The following is a 21,982-nucleotide window of genomic DNA, read 5'->3' on the forward strand; positions in this document are numbered from 1 at the left end:
CTATTCACTGGTTCTATTAACGCCGCTGTGGTATTGGATGTGATGGGTCCCACAGCGCGCGCGCTGGCGGGGGTCAGAAGCGACTCTGTGAGACGCGCAGATTACTGGGGAGATGGTGGTAGAGTAAACAACCCCCCCCCCATGACAAGATTGTTCAGTGGCCATTTTTAATTCCGATTCAGGTGTCAACCTGAACCACGCCCCCCTCTCCCTCCCATATGAAGACAGGGGGAGCGGTCTCTTTATCACAGTAATAGCTCCCCCTGCTGTCCAGATTTTATATTATTATAAGCCATATCACAGGAGAAGCTGGTAAAAGAGATAACAGCGCCCTCTGCTGGTATAGTCTATATTTTAGATAGGTGAGTTTATTTATTTATTTAAAAATGTTTTCACAGAAAATGGAGAAAGGAACCGAAATCTTACATGGACCAGAGCCGGCGCTAACCGCTCAGCAGCTCCTGCAAAGCAGGGAGTCTCTGGTGGGAAGAGGCGCTCTCCCCGCTCTGCTGTTACTGCTGGCTCCTAGTTGCTGCTGCGTCTGTCACACTGTATGATAGACGCAGGCAACGTGAAGTGCGGCTCCGGCTCCCTCCCTCCAGCTTCCACCACCTCCTCATGGCCGTGGCTAGGGGGGCACGTCACCTGGGCGCCTGATAGGAGAGGGCGCCGATCCCCCTTAACGCTCCCCTCCCTATGCAGCAGCCGTCGGCATCGAGATGAATCTGAACAAAAACTACATCTCCCAGCAGCCCTTGCTGCCGGGAGCTGTAGTTTACTTTCAGTTTCATCTTGCAGTGATCAGCTGAACAGGATTGAGGGAGCAGAGGTAGGGGACAAGTTAGTTACCCCAGCCTTCCCCCCCCCCCCCACTGCCATTAATCATGGCAGTGCACTGTAAGCTAAGAAGTTACCCGAAGTCCGAAAAGGGTGGCGGTGCTTGACGTCACTGTACTACACAGTTCCTTGCCAGCAGCATGGGAGAATGGAGGGAATGTAAGCAGCAGCATGGCCAAAACAGTGAGTATGACTCAGGGAAGGGCTGTGTGTGTGTGTGTGTGTGTGTGTGTGTGTGTGTGTGTGTGTGTGTGTGTGTGTGTGTGTGTGACTGCTATATGTGTGTATAAATGTTTGCTTGTGTGTGACTGTATGTGAATAGGTGTGTGACTACATAGCTGTATGTGCTGGTATGTCACTGTATGTATATGTGTCACTATATATGTCTTTATACAGGTGTGTGATTATATGTATGTATGTGAGAGAATGTATGTGTGCGTGTATGTTTTTAGGTGTGTGACAGCATGTATTTGTATAGGTGTGTGATTTCATGTATGTATCAATGTATGAGTTATTATTGTATACCCCTTTTCTCTGACGTCCTAAGTGGATGCTGGGGACTCCGTCAGGACCATGGGGAATAGCGGCTCCGCAGGAGACAGGGCACAAAATTTTAAACGTTTGACCACTAGGTGGTGTGCACTGGCTCCTCCCCCTATGACCCTCCTCCAAGCCTCAGTTAGGTTTTTGTGCCCGACCGAGCAGGGTGCAATCTAGGTGGCTCTCCTAAAGAGCTGCTTAGAAAAAAGTTTGTTAGGTTTTTTATTTTCAGTGGCCCTCATTCCGAGTTGTTCGCTCGCAAGGCGAATGTAGCAGAGTTACACAAGCTAAGCCGCCGCCTACTGGGAGTGAATCTTAGCTTCTTAAATGTGCGACCGATGTATTCGCAATATTGCGATCACAAACGAGTTAGCAGTTTCTGAGTAGCTTCAGACTTACTCTGCCTGTGCGATCAGTTCTGTGCTTTTCGGTCCTGGCTGACGTCACAAACACACCCAGCGTTCGTCCAGGCACTCCCACCGTTTCTCCGGCCACTCCTGCGTTTTTTCCGGAAACGGTAGCGTTTTCAGCCACACGCCCCTAAAACGCAGTGTTTCCGTCCAGTAACACCCATTTCCTGTCAATCACAATGCGATCGCCGGAGCGATGAAAAAGCCGTGAGTAAACTTACTTTCTCCATAGTAAATTTACTTGGCGCATGCGCAGTGCGAACATTGCGCATGCGCACTAAGTGAATTCTCACTGCGATGTGATGAAAATCTCCGAGCGAACAACTCGGAATGAGGGCCAGTGAGTCCTGCTGGCAACAGGCTCACTGCAACGAGGGACTTAGGGGAGAAGAAGTGAACTCACCTGCGTGCAGGATGGATTGGCTTCTTAGGCTACTGGACACTACCTCCAGAGGGACGATCACAGGTACAGCCTGGATGGGTCACCGGAGCCGCGCCGCCGACCCCCTTGCAGATGCCGAAAAGAGAAGAGGTCCAGAAATCGGCGGCTGACGACTTCCCAATCTTCTTAAGGTAGCGCACAGCACGGCAGCTGTGCGCCATTGCTCTCAGCACACTTCACACCAACGGTCACTGAGGGTGCAGGGCGCTGGGGGGGCGCCCTGGGCAGCAATGAAAGTACCTATGCTGGCTAAAAATACATCACATATAGCCCCTGGGGCTATATGGATGTATTTAACCCCTGCCAGGTTGTCAGAAAAACCGGGAGAAGAGCCCGCCGGAAAGGGGGCGGGGCCTATTCTCCTCAGCACACAGCGCCATTTTCCTACACAGCTCCGCTGCTAGGAAGGCTCCCAGGCTCTCCCCTGCACTGCACTACAGAAACAGGGTAAAAACAGAGAGGGGGGGCACTTATTGGCGATATTCATAATATTTAAGCTGCTATAAGGGGAACACACTTATTTAAGGTTGTCCCTGTATATTTATAGCGCTTGGGTGTGTGCTGGCAAACTCTCCCTCTGTCTCCCCAAAGGGCTAGTGGGGTCCTGTCTTCTATCAGAGCATTCCCTGTGTGTCTGCTGTGTGTCGGTACGTGTGTGTCGACATGTATGAGGACGATGTTGGCGTGGAGGCGGAGCAATTGCCTGTAATGGTGATGTCACCCCCTAGGGAGTCGACACCGGAATGGATGGCTTTGTTTATGGAATTATGTGATAGTGTCAGCACGCTGCAAAAGTCGGTTGACGACATGAGACGGCCGGCAAACCAGTTAGTACCTGTCCAGGCGTCTCAAACACCGTCAGGGGCTGTAAAACGCCCTTTACCTCAGTCGGTCGACACAGACACCGACACGGACACCGAATCCAGTGTCGACGGTGAAGAAACAAACGTATTTTCCAGTAGGGCCACACGTTATATGATCACGGCAATGAAGGAGGCTTTGCATATCTCTGATACTGCAAGTACCACAAAAAGGGGTATTATGTGGGGTGTGAAAAAACTACCGGTAGTTTTTCCTGAATCAGATGAATTGAATGAAGTGTGTGATGAAGCGTGGGTTACCCCCGATAGAAAACTGCTAATTTCAAAGAAGTTATTGGCATTATACCCTTTCCCGCCAGAGGTTAGGGCGCGCTGGGAAACACCCCCTAGGGTCGATAAGGCGCTCACACGCTTATCAAACTAAGTGGCGTTACCGTCTCCAGAAACGGCCGCCCTCAAGGACCCAGCTGATAGGAGGCTGGAAAATACCCTAAAAAGTATATACACACATACCGGTGTTATACTGAGACCGGCAATCGCCTCAGCCTGGATGTGCAGTGCTGGGGTGGCTTGGTCGGAGTCACTGACTGAAAATATTGATACCCTGGATAGGGACAATATTTTATTGACTATAGAGCATTTAAAGGATGCATTTCTTTATATGCGAGATGCACAGAGGGATATTTGCACTCTGGCATCAAGAGTAAGTGCGATGTCCATCTCTGCCAGAAGGAGTTTATGGACGCGACAGTGGTCAGGTGATGCGGATTCCAAACGGCATATGGAAGTATTGCCGTATAAAGGGGAGGAATTATTTGGGGTCGGTCTATCGGATTTGGTGGCCACGGCAACAGCCGGAAAATCCACCTTTTTACCTCAGGTCACCTCCCAGCAGAAAAAGACGCAGTCTTTTCAGCCGCAGTCCTTTCGTTCCTATAAGAACAAGCGGGCAAAAGGACATTCATATCTGCCCCGAGGCAAAGGAAAGGGTAAGAGACTGCAGCAAGCAGCTCCCTCCCAGGAGCAGAAGCCCTCCCCGGCTTCTGCAAAGCCCTCAGCATGACGCTGGGACCTTACAAGCGGACTCAGGGGTGGTGGGGGGTCGCCTCAAGAATTTCAGCGCACAGTGGGCTCACTCGCAGGTGGACCCCTGGATCCTGCAGGTAGTATCTCAGGGTTACAGGTTGGAATTCGAGACGTCTCCCCCTCGCCGGTTCCTGAAGTCTGCTTTACCAAAGTCTCCCTCCGACAGGGTGACGGTATTGGAAGCCATTCACAAGCTGTATTCTCAGCAGGTGATAGTCAAGGTACCCCTCTTACAACAAGGAAAGGGGTATTACTCAACGCTATTTGTGGTACCGAAGCCGGACGGCTCGGTGAGACCTATTCTAAATCTGAAGTCCTTGAACATGTACATACAAAAGTTCATGTTCAAGATGGAGTCACTCAGAGCAGTGATAGCGAATCTGGAAGAAGGGGACTTTATGGTGTCCTTGGACATCAAGGATGCTTACCTCCATGTCCCAATTTGCCCTTCACACCAAGGGTACCTCAGGTTCGTGGTACAAAACTGTCATTATCAGTTTCAGACGCTGCCGTTTGGATTGTCCACGGCACCCCGGGTCTTTACCAAGGTAATGGCCGAAATGATGATTCTTCTTCGAAGAAAAGGCGTATTAATTATCCCTTACTTGGACGATCTCCTGATAAGGGCAAGGTCCAGAGAACAGCTGGAGGTTGGTGTAACACTAACCCAAGTAGTGCTGCAACACCACGGGTGGATTCTGAATTTGCCAAAATCCCAGCTGATCCCGACGACACGGCTGCTGTTCCTAGGGATGATTCTGGACACTGTTCAGAAAAAGGTGTTTCTTCCGGAGGAGAAAGCCAGGGAGTTATCCGAACTTGTCAGGAACCTCCTAAAACCAGGAAAAGTGTCTGTGCATCAATGCACGAGAGTCCTGGGGAAAATGGTGGCTTCTTACGAAGCGATTCCATTCGGCAGATTCCATGCACAAATTTTTCAGTGGGATCTGCTGGACAAATGGTCCGGATCGCATCTTCAGATGCATCAGCGGATAACCCTGTCCCCGAGGACAAGGGTGTCTCTGCTATGGTGGTTGCAGAGTTCTCATCTATTAGAGGGCCGCAGATTCGGCATACAGAACTGGGTCCTAGTGACCACGGATGCCAGCCTGAGAGGCTGGGGAGCGGTCACACAGGGAAGAAACTTCCAGGGCGTGTGGTCAAGCCTGGAGACGTCTCTTCACATAAATATACTGGAGCTAAGAGCAATCTACAATGCTCTAAGCCTGGCAAGACCTCTGCTTCAGGGTCAACCAGTGTTGATCCAGTCGGACAACATCACGGCAGTCGCCCACGTAAACAGACAGGGCGGCACAAGAAGCAGGAGGGCAATGGCAGAAGCTGCAAGGATTCTTCACTGGGCGGAAAATCATGTGATAGCTCTGTCAGCAGTGTTCATTCCGGGTGTGGACAACTGGGAAGCAGACTTCCTCAGCAGACACGATCTTCACCCGGGAGAGTGGGGACTTCATCCAGAAGTCTTCCACATGCTTGTGATCCGTTGGGAAAGACCAATGGTGGACATGATGGCGTCCCGCCTCAACAAAAAACTGGACAGGTATTGCGCCAGGTCAAGAGACCCTCAGGCAATAGCTGTGGACGCTCTGGTAACACCATGGGTGTACCAGTCAGTGTATGTGTTCCCTCCTCTGCCTCTCATACCCAAGGTACTGAGAATCATACGGCAAAGGGGAGTAAGAACGATACTCGTGGCTCCGGATTGGCCAAGAAGGACTTGGTACCCGGAGCTTCAGGAGATGCTCACGGAAGATCCGTGGCCCCTACCTCTAAGAAGAGACCTGCTTTAGCAGGGACCTTGTCTATTCCAAGACTTACCGCGGCTGCGTTTGACGGCATGGCGGTTGAACGCCGGATCCTGAAGGAAAAAGGCATTCCAGAAGAAGTCATCCCTACCCTGATTAAAGCCAGGAAGGAAGTGACCGCACAACATTATCACCGCATTTGGAGAAAATATGTTGCGTGGTGTGAGGCCAGGAGGGCCCCGACGGAGGAATTTCAACTGGGTCGATTCCTACATTTCCTGCAAACAGGATTGTCTATGGGCCTCAAATTAGGGTCCATTAAGGTTCAAATTTCGGCTCTGTCGATTTTCTTCCAGAAAGAATTGGCTTCAGTTCCTGAAGTCCAAACTTTTGTTAAAGGAGTACTACATTTACAGCCCGCGGTTGTGCCTCCAGTGGCACCGTGGGATCTCAATGTAGTCTTGGGATTTCTCAAATCCCATTGGTTTGAGCCACTCAAATCGGTGGATTTGAAATATCTTACATGGAAAGTAACCATGCTACTGGCCCTGGCTTCGGCCAGGAGAGTGTCAGAATTGGCGGCTTTATCGTACAAAAGCCCATATCTGATTTTCCATTCGGACAGGGCAGAACTGCGGACGCGTCCTCATTTTCTGCCTAAGGTGGTATCAGCGTTTCACCTGAACCAGCCTATTGTGGTGCCTGCGGCTACTAGCGACTTGGAGGACTCCAAGTTGTTGGACGTTGTCAGAGCATTAAAAATCTGTAAATGCCCACTCCACAAGGAAGGTGGGCTCCTCTTGGGCGGCTGCCCGAGGGGTCTCGGCATTACAACTCTGCCGAGCAGCTACGTGGTCAGGGGAGAACACGTTTGTAAAATTCTACAAATTTGATACCCTGGCTAAGGAGGACCTGGAGTTCTCTCATTCGGTGCTGCAGAGTCATCCGCACTCTCCCGCCCGTTTGGGAGCTTTGGTATAATCCCCATGGTCCTGACGGAGTCCCCAGCATCCACTTAGGACGTCAGAGAAAATAAGAATTTACTCACCGGTAATTCTATTTCTCGTAGTCCGTAGTGGATGCTGGGCGCCCATCCCAAGTGCGGATTGTGTGCAATACTTGTACATAGTTATTGTTACAAAAATCGGGTTATTATTGTTGTGAGCCATCTTTTCAGAGGCTCCTCTGTTATCATTCTGTTAACTGGGTTCAGATCACAGGTTGTACAGTGTGATTGGTGTGGCTGGTATGAGTCTTACCCGGGATTCAAAATCCTTCCTTATTGTGTACGCTCGTCCGGGCACAGTATCCTAACTGAGGCTTGGAGGAGGGTCATAGGGGGAGGAGCCAGTGCACACCACCTAGTGGTCAAACTTTTAAAATTTTGTGCCCTGTCTCCTGCGGAGCCGCTATTCCCCATGGTCCTGACGGAGTCCCCAGCATCCACTACGGACTACGAGAAATAGAATTACCGGTGAGTAAATTCTTATTTTACACCAAGCTAGTAACACGGGTTATTGGACATGAGCGCGCATAACCCATGTTGCTGGTTGGTGTAAAAGCGCCCAGTTGGAATAATCCGGGTCGATTGACCTGGTATTCCAACTCGGGTAGCTTGCAGGGTTGAACACGGCAAGCTGTGCTGTGCAAACTGGGAGCCGGGTCGATGCAACCCGGCACCTGTTCACAGTGTATGTACAGGCAGCGCTTGGAGATCATGTGATCTCCAAGTGCCGCCCCCGCTGCGTCACCAGCAATGTCACCAACCCGGCAATATGCCAAGTTGGAATATGCGGTGGGAAAAGGGTCATCCGTGTCAGGCTCCCAGGTGCGATCCACCTCAGATGATATAACAGAGGTATTATTTTATCTTTATCTGTAGCCCAAATAAATAAAAAAAATACAAGTAAAAAGTGTGAAAATGCCTACAGTACCCATCCCCTTTGCCTTTGTGGAGTTATATATATATATATATATATATATATATATATATATATATATATATATATATATATATATGCACACACAACAAGTTAATGGCTTACCCCGGGTGACAATACTCCTGGTTTCGGGCCTGCCCTCCTCCCCACTGCACTTTAGGCAGCGGCGCCGGCAGCACTCTCCAGCTCAGCACCGTGAAGCTCGGCCCCGGCTTGGTCCCTCCGGCTCCCTCCCTCCTCCCCACTGCACTTTAGGCAGCGGCTCCGGCAGCACTCTCCACAGATCTGTGTGCGGTATGTACCGCACACCACCTCTATCTCTCCTCCGGTTTACTAAAGTGTAAGGTTCATTAATTGTTGCACTACTGCTGTGGGCGTTCTGTGTGGCACTACTGCTGTGGGCATTCTGTGTGGCACTACTGCTGTGGGCATTCTGTGTGGCACTACTGCTGTGGGCATTCTGTGTGGCACTACTGCTGTGGGCGTTCTGTGTGGCACTACTACTGTGGGCGTTCTGTGTGGCACTACTACTGTGGGCGTTCTGTGTGGCACTACTGCTGTGGGCATTCTGTGTGGCACTACTGCTGTGGGCATTCTGTGTGGCACTACTGCTGTGGGCGCTCTGTGTGGCACTACTGCTGCGAGCATTGTGTATTAGGCACGCTATCATTGTGGGCATTTTGTGTGGCACTACTACTGCAGGTGTTATGTGTATAAGGGACACTACTGTGGGTATTGTGTATAAGGAGCACTACTGTGTATCGTAATGTGAAATAGGTACACAACTATCGGGTGCAATATGAATCAGGCACTACGTGTGGTATAATGTGAATACGACTGTGATACTGTGTGGCGTAATTTGAATTGGGGATACTATTATGTGGCCACGCCCCTTCCATATGAGACCACGCCCCTTTGGCGGGCACTGTCCCTTTATTGCATATGGGAGGGAGGGCGCAAATTCATTGTTTGCAGAGGGCGCAGGACACCCTAGCACCGGCCCTGCCATGGACATTTTCATTTTAAATCTCTACCAGATGGCACAGTTGATAAAACCAAAGTTATTTGTAAACACTGCAAAGCTGAATTTTCTTATCACCGGAGTACTTCCAGTCTGAAGTATCACTTAAATGCAATACACACCGTTGCTGCCAGCAACTCACCCACTCACACAAACAGTGGAGGGAAGCTTCGGCAGACTACATTGGATACAGCGTATGGGAGAAGTATAGATAAACAAAAGCAAGAAAAGCTAACAAATAACATAGCGAAGTGGATAGCTACAAACTGCAGGACAATCAGTATTGTGGAAGATGTCGGTCTGAGGAACGTTCTTAGGATCGCAATGAATGACAGCACGTATGAGCCTCCCTCAAAACGCACCATCACAAGAAGAATACATGACTTGTATGAAAACGAGAGGACTAGAAAAGCGATGGCGTTACAATGTGCACCACATGTTGCTCTCAATGGAGATTACTGGACATCGCTGGGTAACCATAATTACCTCGAAGTTACAGTCATACTTGCCTACCCTCCCGGAATGGCCGGGAGGCTCCCGAAAATCGGGTGACCCTCCCGGCCCCCCGGAAGAGCAGGCAAGTCTCCCGATTACAGAGGTCCCCCCCTGCCCGGCTGCCCACTTAGCGAGTGAAGTGGGCGGTTCGGGCAGGCGATGACACGATTCTTGTTAAATCGCATCATGCAAGCCACGCCCACCACTGTATAATGCCGGTAATTGCGGCGTTATATTACAAATATTACAAATAATCCATCCTGCACACCTTCCTACAAGTACTTACCTCATGTCCACTAATGTCTTCCCAGGAGTTCATTATTAAGGCGCAAGTGTTCTTTTGAAGAAGGAGACACTGTCCTCAAATGCCAAATAAGGGCCCTCATTCTGAGTTGATCGCAGCAGCAAGAAAGTTAGCAATTGGGCAAATCCATGTGCACTGCAGGGGAAGCAGATATATAATGTGCAGAGAGAGTTAGATTTGGGTGGGTTATTTTGTTTCTGTGCAGGGTAAATACTGGCTGCTTTATTTTTACACTGCAAATTAGATTGCAGATTGAACACACCACACCCAAATCTAACTCCCTCTGCACATGTTATATCTACCCCTCCTGCAGTGCACATGGGCCCTCATTCCGAGTTGTTCGCTCTGAGTTTTTCATCGCATCGCAGTGAGAATCCGCTTAGTGCGCATGCGCAATGTTCGCACAGCGGCTGCGCCAAGTAACTTTACTATGATGAAAGTAATTTTACTCACGGCTTTTTCATCGCTCCGGCGATCGTAGTGTGATTGACAGGAAATGGGTGTTACTGGGCGGAAACACGGCGTTTTAGGGGCGTGTGGCTGGAAACGCTACCGTTTCCGGAAAAAACGCAGGAGTGGCCGGAGAAACGGTGGGAGTGCCTGGCCGAACGCTGGGTGTGTTTGTGACGTCAGCCAGGAACGAAAAGCACTGAACTGATCGCACAGGCAGAGTAAGTCTGAAGCTACTCAAAAACTGCTAACTCGTTTGTGATCGCAATATTGCGCATACTTCGGTCGCACTTTTAAGAAGCTAAGATACACCCCCAGTAGGCGTAGGCTTAGCGTGTGTAACTCTGCTACAATCGCCTTGCGAGCGACCAACTCGGAATGAGGGCCATGGTTTTGCCCAATTGCTAACTTTCTTGCTGCTGCGATCAACTCAGAATGAGGGCCAAGGTTCAGGAACTGAACGTTATTGTGTGAGGTGTAACGCCACCCTGTGGACAGTTTAGGTAGTGTAGCAAATTGACTTCCAGGACATTTCTTGCATTAAATTGTCTGACGCGGGTAACCATATCCTAATGATTGATGTTGCACACGGGTTATAAGATGTTTGACTAAACCATTGTTGTACCTTGCAAATGTGTAAACTGTAATTGCTGTTACAGATTCTACCGTAACGGAAATATTGCGAGATTGAATAGTAATATTTACACATAACTACAGCGGTGACCGATAACTGTCCGTTCAATAAAAAGGTTGTCACCGTTCCCCTGTGTGGTGTTCCTTGAGTATACTGTGTTTGGGTTGCCCTTCCGGGGTCCTCCTGGTCCTTCTGTCTCAGCCATACAGGTGACGGGAGAAATAGTTGCTGGTCTCGACATCGTTGAAGGGTGGATTCAGCTGACAACGAACACGACTGAACTTCAGGTCCGAACACCGTCTACCCACTTTATAGGAGTATTACACCTGCGTTTTTCCAACCACTCCCAGAAAACGCTCAGTTGCCACCCACAAACGCCCTCTTCCTGTCAATCTCCTTGCGACCGGCTGTGCGAATGGATTCTTCATAAAATCTATCGCCCAGCAATGATCCGCTTTGCACCCGTACGACGCGCCTGCGCATTACTGTGCATACGCATGTGCAGTAGTGCCCTGATCGCAACGCTGCGAAAAAACAGCAGCGAGCGATCAACTCGGAATGACCCCCATTGTTCCTCCCTTATGTGCTTCTATAATCTGCCTCCCTGCAAAGAGATTCATGTTTGCAAGTAAAGCGTGGACAAAACCATCTTGCACTGCAGGTGGGGCAGATGTAACATGTGCAGAGAGAGTTAGATTTGGGTGGGGTGTGTTCAAACTGAAATCTAAATTGCAGTGTAAAAATACAGCTGTCTAACTGTGGGCTACATGCAAAAGCAACCAGTATTTACCCTTCACAGATAAAAAATATAAGACAACCAAATCTCAATCTCTCTGCACATGTTGCATCTGCCCCACCTGCAGTGCAGCATGGTGTACCCAGTTGCTTGCTTTTTTACTTTACTTATGTCACCCACTCTGTACCGCCCTAGGGTTGTGGGCTACTATTTTATCATAAGTGCCTCCACCCAAGTATATAAATTATTATGGGGCTACTTGGGAAAACCCCTCCCCTATAGACAGTGACCCTATTTACCATACTGATGTATATAAAGACAACGCTTACACCAGGCAGACACCACTTACCCCACTGGACGCGGCTCAGCAACAAGTGACTTTATTTATCTTCCATAAGGATATTCCACACTAACATCAGTGGTTACATTGTAACAATAACATTCATGTAATAATACATTAGTTTGGTAGTAAAATATGTAAAGGTCACAGTACGCATTATAAAGAAAATACTAGAACTACTTCATAATAAACATTGCCCCTCTAGTCTAGGGCATCAGTGATAGCCAGCCTCTAATTGCCCCTCTAGTCTAGGGCATCAGTGATAGCCAGCCTCTAATTGCCCCTCTAGTCTAGGGCATCAGTGATAACCAGCCTCTAATTGCCCCTCTAGTCTAGGGCATCAGTGATAGCCAGCCTCTAATTGCCCCTCTAGTCTAGGGCATCAGTGATAGCCAGCCTCTAATTGCCCCTCTAGTCTAGAGCATCAGTGATAGCCAGCCTCTAATTGCCCCCCGGGGTCTGCACAGTCACATAGGTAATATTACTTTACGATAACTATGACACAGTTACTACCAATTCTCACTATGGACAAGTAATTATAGATCCTATACAATTACCTCAAATTATCATTACTACTCATATACTAGTCTGTGCACAGAACTAAGGGGGTCATTCAGAGTTGATCGCTCGCTAGGCTTTTTTTGCAGTCCTGCGGGCGCATAGTTGCCGCCCACAGGGGAGTGTATTTTAGCTGTGCAAGTGTGCAAATGTATGTGTAGCCGAGCGGATAAAAAAAAAAGCGTGCAGTTTCTGAGTAACCCAGGACTTACTCAGCCGCTGCGATCATTTCAGCCTGTCCGGGACCGGAATTGACGTCAGACACCCGCCCTGCAAACGCCTAGACACGTCTGCATTTTTCCAACCACTCCCAGAAAACGGTCAGTTGCCACCCATAAACGGCCTCTTCCTGTCTCCTTGCCATCGCCCGTGCGAAATGGTTCTTCGTACAAACCATCGTTGCGCACCGATCTGCTTTGTACCCGTGCGACATGCCTGCGCATTGCGGTGCATGCGCATTTCGCCCCTGATCGCAGCAATGCAAAAACCGCTAGCGAGCAAAAAACTCAGAATGACCCCCTAAGCCTTTACATATGCATATATATATATAAATGGGGCATGTAATATGTATTTATAATACAATTAGGCTTCACCTCAGAAATTGCACATATATTTATTTTAGGATTAACCCTTTCCTAGGGCTACATACACAAACATGGATCAGGCCCATAACTTTGGTGGAGAAATCCCACAGAGATGTATATGTATATATTTATAATGACAGTCTCTAAGGCTGGGTACACACCTCAGCGACATGTCTGCCGACACACCATCACACCGACAGAGCAGCCAATAAGGTAAGCTACAGTATACTGACTGACCAATTGGCCGTTAGATATGTCGGTGATGACATCACAGCTGGGTGGGCGATATGTCTGTCAGTGTGTACCCAGCATAATACACCAACATGGGAACACACCCACACACTGGTCACATGGTTACACAGGGGGAGAAGCTCAGCTGTAGTTCCACCCAATACATCATTCTATTGACTGAATGTTCCCCCAATCATACACCCCTCCCTGTGATGTCACCAGTATCTGGGCAGATTCTTTATGGTAATTTCTCCCAGCTCCTGACTCCCCCACATATAGTTATACACCCGTCCCCTACCCATAATGCAGCATGGAGGGGCTCAGTGAGGGCGGCAGTGTAGGTGCGTAAGTGTCTGATGGGGTCACACAGTGAATAAAAGGACAGCTGTCCTGCCTCATAATCCAGATATACCCTCACTCTGTCACAGGGGATATTGTCAGGTAACCGGATCCATTTAATGTCATGTATAACTAAGTACTGATTATTATACCTATACACACACCAGGACTTGTTATTATATCCAATGGCTGACTGCTGTCCTCTCCTGTCTAAACTGGGATAACACATCCCCACCCTCCACCTCACTGACTTACTGACATCCACCTCCCAGTAATGTCGCCCTGAGGAGAATCTGCTGCTGCTTATTACCTGATCACACTGAAATCTCTCTGGTGGTACTGGGTGATTCTGTTTTATATGTGACCTGGTTGCAGTTTTCCTGTCACCTGATATCTGTATATTATCACCAGCTGTGGTTACATCCAGTAATAGGGCTGTATCCTCCTGCACATAGATCCCTGTATTTATACCTGTTATTATATCAGATAATGTGTGTAATGTCCCTGAGATGAGACCCACATCCAGATCTCCTGCACCATGGACCTGGGTATCATGTCTCTCTGTTTCCTCAGTATCACACAAGTCCCCTGTGTCTGGTTCCTGTAAGACAGTCACTAGATCAGACATGTTACACAGCTCCTCAATGTGACGCATCTTCCCGGACAGCTCGTCCTTCTTTATTTCCAGCTGCTGGATCAGATCAGAGACTGAGAGTGAAATGCGCTGTTCCTGCCTGGAGATCTCACTCAGGACTCTCTTCTCCAGGTCTTCCAGCTGTCTCCTGATGTCTCTAAACAGGGCAGTGACTGTCTCTATTACACCCGCTGCTTTTCCCTGATCTTCTCTCCTGCGCTCCTGCAGTCTCTGCACTCTTTTATCAGTCTCCGCTCTCTTTGTGGTCAGTTTCTGCAGAACATTCCTCAGCTTCTCCTTCCTCTTCACAGAGGCCTCATCCAGTGATTCCATCTGATGTCCTCTGTGTTCCCCGATCATACAGCAGGATACACAGATACAGGCAGCGTCCTCTGGGCAGTAATACTTGTAGATCTCCTTATGGACGGAGCATTTCTTGTTCCCCAGGGCAGTGGTGGGATCACATAAGACGTGTTCTGGTGACTTGCTGTGTACTCTCAGGTGTTTATCACACAGAGAAGCCTCACACAGCAGACAGGATTTAGCAGCAGGTACAGGAGAGTCCACACAGTAAGTGCAGAAGATCCCAGTCTCCTCCTGATCTGGGCGAGTAGACAGGAAACTCCCCACTATGTTACACAGCGTTATGTTCCTCTGCAGTGCAGGACGCTCCTGACACTCTGCTCTGCAGTCAGGACAGGTATAAGCTCCAGCCCCCTCCTGTGTATCCAGCACACGATCAATACAGACCCGGCAGAAGTTGTGGCCACATCTCAGGGTTACAGGATCTGTATAAATGTTCAGGCAGATGGAACAGTCCAGCTCCTGTCTCAGATCAGCAGACGCCATCGCTGCAGCAGGAGAGAGAAATGAAAGTGAAAGTCTCTGACAATCAGATATCAGTGGGGCAAGTGTGCGTGTACGGGTGGGTACGGCGTACCCTTAAGAATTTAGCTGTGGGTACGCTGAACCCACACCGACGGGCCGCCGCACCTCGCCGCTCCCCGTCCCTCCCTCCCTCTGCTGCTCACCGCCACTTCCCGCCGCTGATGTGAGGGGAGGAGAGCGCAGCCTGCGCCTCTCCTGCCCCTCAGTGTCTTCGTTTAATTCAGCGCCGCCCGTGAGCCAATCAGATCTCGCGGACCGGCAGCCAAGGCTGCCGGACCGCGAGCTTTGATTGGCTCACGGATCGGCGCTGATTTGAACTGACACACCCACACCCGCCGGACACTGAGGGGAAGGAGAGGCGCAGGCTGCGCTCTCCTCCCCTCACACACAAGACAGCAGCGGTGAGCAGGGGAGCGCATACCTGGCACTGGGGGCATGTATATCTGGCAATGGGGGCATGTATACCTGGCACTGGGGGCATATCTGGCAAAGGGGGGACATGTGTATCTGGCACTGGGGGCATGTATATCTGGCAATGGGGGCATGTATACCTGGCACTGGGGGCATATCTGGCACTGGGAACATATCTGGCACTGGGGGGACATGTGTATCTGGCACTGGAGGCATGTATATCTGGCAATGGGGGCATGTATACCTGGCAATGGGGGCATGTATACCTGGCAATGGGGGACATGTGTATCTGGCAATGGGGGCATATCTGGCAATGGGGGCATGTATACCTGGCACTGGGGGCATATCTGGCAAAGGGGGGACATGTGTATCTGGCACTGGGGGCATATCTGGCAATGGGGGCATGTATACCTGGCACTGGGGGCATATCTGGCAAAGGGGGGACATGTGTATCTGGCACTGGGGGCATATCTGGCAATGGGGGCATGTATACCTGGCACTGGGGGCATATCTGGCAAAGGGGGGACATGTGTATCTGGCACTGGGGACATGTGGCACTGCGGGGACATGTGTATCTGGCACTGGGGCATATGTGGGCACTGCGGGAATATGTGTATCTGGCACTGGGGGGCATGTATATCTAGCACTGGGGGCATATCTGGCAATAGGGGGACATGTGTATCTGGCACTGGGGCATATCTGACACTGAGGGCATATCTGGCACTGGGGGGAGATGTGTATCTGGCACTGGGGCATATCTGGCACTGGGGGGACATGTGTATCTGGCACTGGGGGCATATATGGCACTGGGGGGACATGTGTATCTGGCACTGGGGGCATATCTGGCACTGGGGGCATATCTGGCACTGGGTGGCATGTGTATCTGGCACTGTGGGGGCATTTGTGTATCTGGCACTGTGGGGGCAATGTGTATCTGGCACTGTGGGGGCAATGTGTATCTGGCACTGTGGGGGCAATGTGTATCTGGCACTGTGGGGGCAATGTGTATCTGGCACTGTGGGGGCAATGTGTATCTGGCACTGTGGGGGCAATGTGTATCTGGCACTATTGGGGTCATGTGTATCTGCCCCTCCCCCCCATGTGTGTACCACGCCCCCATTTTCTTTGGCCACGCCCCATGCGGCATTTGTCCACACCCATTTTCGGCGCGCGCAGTAAGATATCTTTTCTACTTGCAACACTGCAGTGGGGTCACATTCTGCACACAGGGCGAGGCTGAGCTGTCACTCACATTATAGCTACAGTCTCAGTTACACTAAGGGACACAGATAATACATAAAGGGACATCATGCAGGAAATGTACTTATATAGAAAACAATAAAGATCATTTAATAAGATTAAAAATATTACTTCTGTACATTTACAGGGATTTACACTTGAAATTACAGTTATTTATCTTGTTATATCCTGTAATTAAAACATATTGCTAAAGGTACAAATAAATCTATCAGTGAGATGTATGAAAGCTTAGAGAGAGACAAAAGGCCTAATTCAGACCTGATCTGCCGATAATCGAATGACTGCGCATGCGTACAGATCGTAATGCGCAGGTGTGAGGCCAAACTGTGAAAAAATCCTGCTTTTTTTTTTAATCGCTAGGTGAACGCAGGCTGGGTGACAGGAAGAGGACGTTTGGTGATGGTAATTGTCCATTTTCTGGGAGTGTCAGGAAAAAACGCAGGTGTTCCCAAGCGTTATCAGGGAGGGTGTGTGACGTCAGCTCCCGCCCCGATCAGCCTGATTCTATCACACTGTAGGAGAAAGTCCTGGGCTACACACAGACTTCATTCCATGGTGAGTGAGTTGCGAACGGATTTGCAGATGTCCGCTGTCTGGTAAAGTTTTTGCACGGTGTGCACACGCATTCACACACTTGCATGGGGCGGGTTTTCACTCTCTATGGGGGGCAGCCATGTGATCACAGACCTCTGCAAAAATGCAGGGCGCGATCAGGTTTGCATTAGGCCGACAGCTATAACCAATCAGCTCCTAACTGTCATGTTACAGGCTGCGCCATGTTACCTGCTGAGCCCATATATTATAATTACAGTGATCTTACTCACTATGTCAGTATTACATCTGCGGAGCCACATATTATAATTACACTGATCTTACTCACTATGTCAGTATTACATCTGCGGAGCCACATATTATAATTACAGTGATCTTACTCACTATGTCAGCATTACACCTGCAGAGCCACATATTATAATTACAGAGATCTTACTCACTATGTCAGTATTACACCTGCAGAGCCACATATTATAATTACAGAGATCTTACTCACTATGTCAGTATTACATCTGCAGAGCCACATATTATAATTACAGTGATCTTACTCACTATGTCAGCATTATATCTGCAGAGCCACATATTATATGGGGCTTATTCTGAGACGGGAGCAGTGCCACCCATCTCTGAGACTTTATGCAAACACCGCTACAAGCCGTCCCTGGTGTACAGCCGCGTGTCTGCACTGTCAGGAGATGCGACTGAATATGGCATGCACGATGCATTTGCGCGACTCAGAATAAGTAGTAACTGTGGCCGCACTCCCCCGATATGCCCACCACACATTTCTCCTACATACAACGCCTCATTGCCACCCAGTAACACCCAGTAATACCCATTCACCCAACGCAGGGAAAAGACTGACATGCAGAATCCCCGGTAATGAAGCGTCTGCAGCCCCCACTGTACATGCAGTGTACTGCAAACCTCTAAATGAGTGCGAGGCTATTTACCCACCACTAGGGGGAGTATTTCCCCTATAATAGTGCACTGGATATCCTATAATAGTGCACTGGATATGCAATGGAACATTTTCTAGCTAATCAATAATACTAATCCCTGAGAACCAATAACGTCATCTATAAACATGTGGCAGTAATTAGTGCGAGAGACACAACCGCATATATGAGTATGATAATAGCTGAGTACTACATATAGGAAGGTGCAGGAAACTGGATATAGTGGTATTCTTACACCGTCATCCGGTGCCCAACCACTCTCCAAAGCTTAGTAAATAGACTCCTATGCCCTTATTTATCAATGAGTGATACATTTCACCAGCCAATCCGCTCCTGTCATTTTTCAAACACAGTATGTAACATGGCAGTTAGGAGCTGATTGGCTGGGGAAATTTATCACTCACAGTGAAATGTATCACTCATTGATAAATAAGGGCACTAGTTTCTTCCACGTGATTAGCATATTCCAACTGCCATGTAAGCTGCGGCCGACGCTGTAGTAACATACCCATAATAATCCTACAATAACACAGGTGTAATATTTATCATTATTCCTATTGTCCTGGTCACCAAGTATCAGAGGTAACATTTGCTGGTTCTTCCTGACACTTGCTGTTTTTGGTTACAATGGACAAACACTTCAGGTAAAAAGCCCCAACCCTGGATTTCCCCAAATTTCTCATCCATCACGTTTCCTTCCCTAATGCTCTGGGGTTGGGGATATATATATATATTTCTCTGCCCGTCAGGAGACAGCAGCTATACAACCATGAAGATACGTTATCCGCCATCTTTATTCTCTGTAATCATCTTCTTCTGACATATAACTCAGCCGGCTCTGGCCTTATCTCTAGATCCCCATCGTCTTTACACTGTGCCATATTCACCATATCACCGATAGCCCAGCCAATGGCCTATCTGGGGAACCACTGAAACAACTGGGTAAGATCAGTAATGTGATGCTTGTTTATCAGATCCTTTAGCAGGGAGTATACTGGTTACATTGTGACATCTTTGCAGCTGAACTAAACCATATAAATCAGCGCATCTATTTTAAAACACTTGTAGACGTGACTCAGAACCGCACTCAGCTCCAATGTTCATGGAGAGAAGTGATTCTTCACTACTGTGTGTGCACCAAAATGCCAAAGTACTCCCACAGCTCATGCATTACACTGAGTGTCCACACAAGGGCGCTGTTGTGATGGAGACACATGGGGGTAAATTTACTAAGATGGGAGTTCTATTTAAGATGGGATGTTGCCCATAGAAACCAATCAGATTTTACTTCTCATTTATCTAGCACCTTCTAGAAGATAATACTTGGAATCTGGTTGCTATGGGCAACATCCCATCTTAAATAGAACTCCCATTTTAGTAAATATACCCCCTGGAAACGTCTGGGAAAAGTGCTGAGTGGGATCCACTGTTCCTTACAGAATATTGTGTAATAATGAGGACGCTGTTTACTGATGAACTGTTTTACACGGGGGTAATGAGGTAAAAATATATGTTGGAGCAAACATTGTGACTTATTGATTGAAGTCAGTGACTATGGGCGCTGGCTGGAATCTTACAGAAATATGCCAGCACTCGGCAGCATGCAGGGAGCAATGCCTGATTAACTCTTTGATCAACCAGAGCGGGACGGACATAGAAGAACAGATGAGGCTATATAGTTTATTATCCGCTACAATAAATGAAAATATATATTTTTGGTTTAATCCCACTGTATTCTTTACTCTGCAATGTTCTACCAGTCAGCGCTCTCAGATACAATATCTTCCTATAAATACGGGTAATGATCCGTGTATAAGGGCTCAATCATTCTCTTCAGCTTAGCAGGGCTCATTTACTAAAATGTACTTAGGTGCAAAACAACAATAACCAATCAGCAACCAATCAGCTTTCAGTATCTGGAGCTGGGCGTACATACTGTATACTGGCAGACCATCTGTCCAATCTGTCTGGTCATGTATCTATCTGTTGTTCAGACAAATAGGATAAATCTGCCACTGGTTAGGAGCTGATTGATACTTTATCTCTCTCCACGTTATCTCTCTGAAGGTCTGATGTCTCCCCAGAAATGTGTGTGTGATCAGCCCTAATAAGGTGGGTACTTACCTGCTCTGTGCTGCCCCCGTACTGCTACACACAGGGGTAATAGTGCAATAACCATAGGCTGACCAGACTTTCCCTTTATACCGGGACACTCACATTACACAGGTGCTGTGGCTGCCTGACTTCAAGTCTGCATTTCACCTGGTGTTAATCAGTAAGAGAACCTGTGTAATTCAGGAGTGTCCCGGTGTAAAAGGATAGCATGGTAATCCTAAATAAACAGGCTCAGGGGGGCAGATTCAATTGTTACTCTCCCCGGCCGCCATTAGATGGCGCCCAACAGAGGAATTCAATTGTTGCTCTGTTCTGGAGTGTATGCAGCTGGGGAGGCACCTGTATGGCCCAGATTTATCAAGCCTTGGAGAGTGATAAATTGCACGATGAAAAATTACCAACCAGAAGACATCGCTGACGACCGTGTGGGCGCACAAATAGGGCGTATACACTGGCTGATTTGTACAATGTGTCATTATGATCGGTCAGAATCCTGAAAATCATTCAGAATATCATCTAGTATGTACCATACTGACCCCCTCTCCCGGAAGTTGCAGGAGGCTCCTGATTTTTGGGGTAACCCCCAGAGGAGCAGGCAGTTCTCCCGCATCCTGCCCGTACCCTAGTGAAGCGGCAGGATGGGAGAGATCCTTTCTCGAAATTCCGGTAATCACGGGTCTGTGTGTGGGTTAGCGGCTAAAATGACGTAGATCAGGAAATTTTAGTTCTAGAACTACAACAAATCAACAATTAGAGGTTATCTGTCTGTAGTCAGGGCCATCTTTTTCTCTGAACTTATTGGGCAGTTACCCACGGGCCCCAGGAGTATAAGGGCCCTAGTCTTATAGCTGAAGGTCCCCTTTTTCCAGGGGTAACAGATATTTGAAAATCAGCCCTGGGGACCCAGAGATATCCAACTTCAAAGCCTGTTAATTGCCCTTCCCAGCCAGATAACTTGGGCCTACACACTTTATCTGTCCAATCTTTCTGGTTGGAACAAAAATCTGGCAATGTATGGGAGCAAATGACAATTGACCATTTGCTCTCAAACACTGGAAAACAGACAAAAATGGACTTTCAGACAAATTGGTTAAGTTTGTTTCATTAAACCAATTTATCTGAGCAACCGATTTTGTCCATTTTCTGGATTTTGGAAGCAAATGGTTGATTGTCATTTGCTGCCAGACATCAGCCAGATTGGACAGATAATCTGGAGATCTGTAGAATTGTCAGTTAGGAATGAATGCAGCACATCTTAATTAGTAATGACTACACCTGTGCACCAGCTAGGTGGTCTGGAAAATGTGAACCGTTGGTAGGTCTCGAGGACTGCTATGGGTCAGGGGCCATACTTGCCTACTCTCCCGGAATGGCCGGGAGGCTCCCGAAAATTGGGTGACCCTCCTGGCCCCACGGAAGAGCAGACAAGTCTCCCGGTGTTTCAGTTTCCCCCTGCCCGGCCGCCCACTTTGAGAGTAAAGAGGGCGGTCCGGACAGTAGATGACGCGATTCTTGTTGAATCGCATCATCATAATCACGCCCCCTGCTGTAAAATGCCTGTTATAGCGGCATTACAGAGCGGGGGAGGCGTGATTTAGACAATGTGACGCTATAACCCCGCCCTCGCTCCGC

The 21,982-nt window shown here is 48.6% G+C and overlaps 1 protein-coding gene and 1 long non-coding RNA gene across 2 annotated transcripts in view; one reads left to right on the forward strand and one right to left on the reverse strand.

Annotated features, from left to right (window-relative positions):
• Window positions 1–808: 808 nt before the first annotated feature.
• LOC134945726 (uncharacterized) overlaps window positions 809–21,982 on the forward strand; it is an 889,695-nt gene continuing 868,521 nt past the window's right edge. Inside the window, exons 1-2 of the long non-coding RNA XR_010182148.1 lie at window positions 809–1,020; window positions 17,085–17,279. This is a non-coding gene — a long non-coding RNA (uncharacterized LOC134945726). The remainder of the gene's footprint in view (window positions 1,021–17,084; window positions 17,280–21,982) is intronic.
• On the reverse strand, window positions 11,844–20,446 carry LOC134945725 (E3 ubiquitin/ISG15 ligase TRIM25-like). The gene is made up of 2 exons (XM_063935177.1): window positions 20,360–20,446; window positions 11,844–15,016 (listed from the first exon to the last, which is right to left on the reverse strand). The coding sequence occupies exons 1-2, from the start codon at window positions 20,412–20,414 to the stop codon at window positions 13,431–13,433; spliced, it is 1,641 nt and encodes a 546-aa protein (XP_063791247.1). The 5' UTR covers window positions 20,415–20,446; the 3' UTR covers window positions 11,844–13,430.

The sequence above is a fragment of the Pseudophryne corroboree genome, chromosome 7 (assembly GCF_028390025.1).
Source record: "Pseudophryne corroboree isolate aPseCor3 chromosome 7, aPseCor3.hap2, whole genome shotgun sequence".
Lineage (NCBI taxonomy): Eukaryota > Metazoa > Chordata > Amphibia > Anura > Myobatrachidae > Pseudophryne > Pseudophryne corroboree.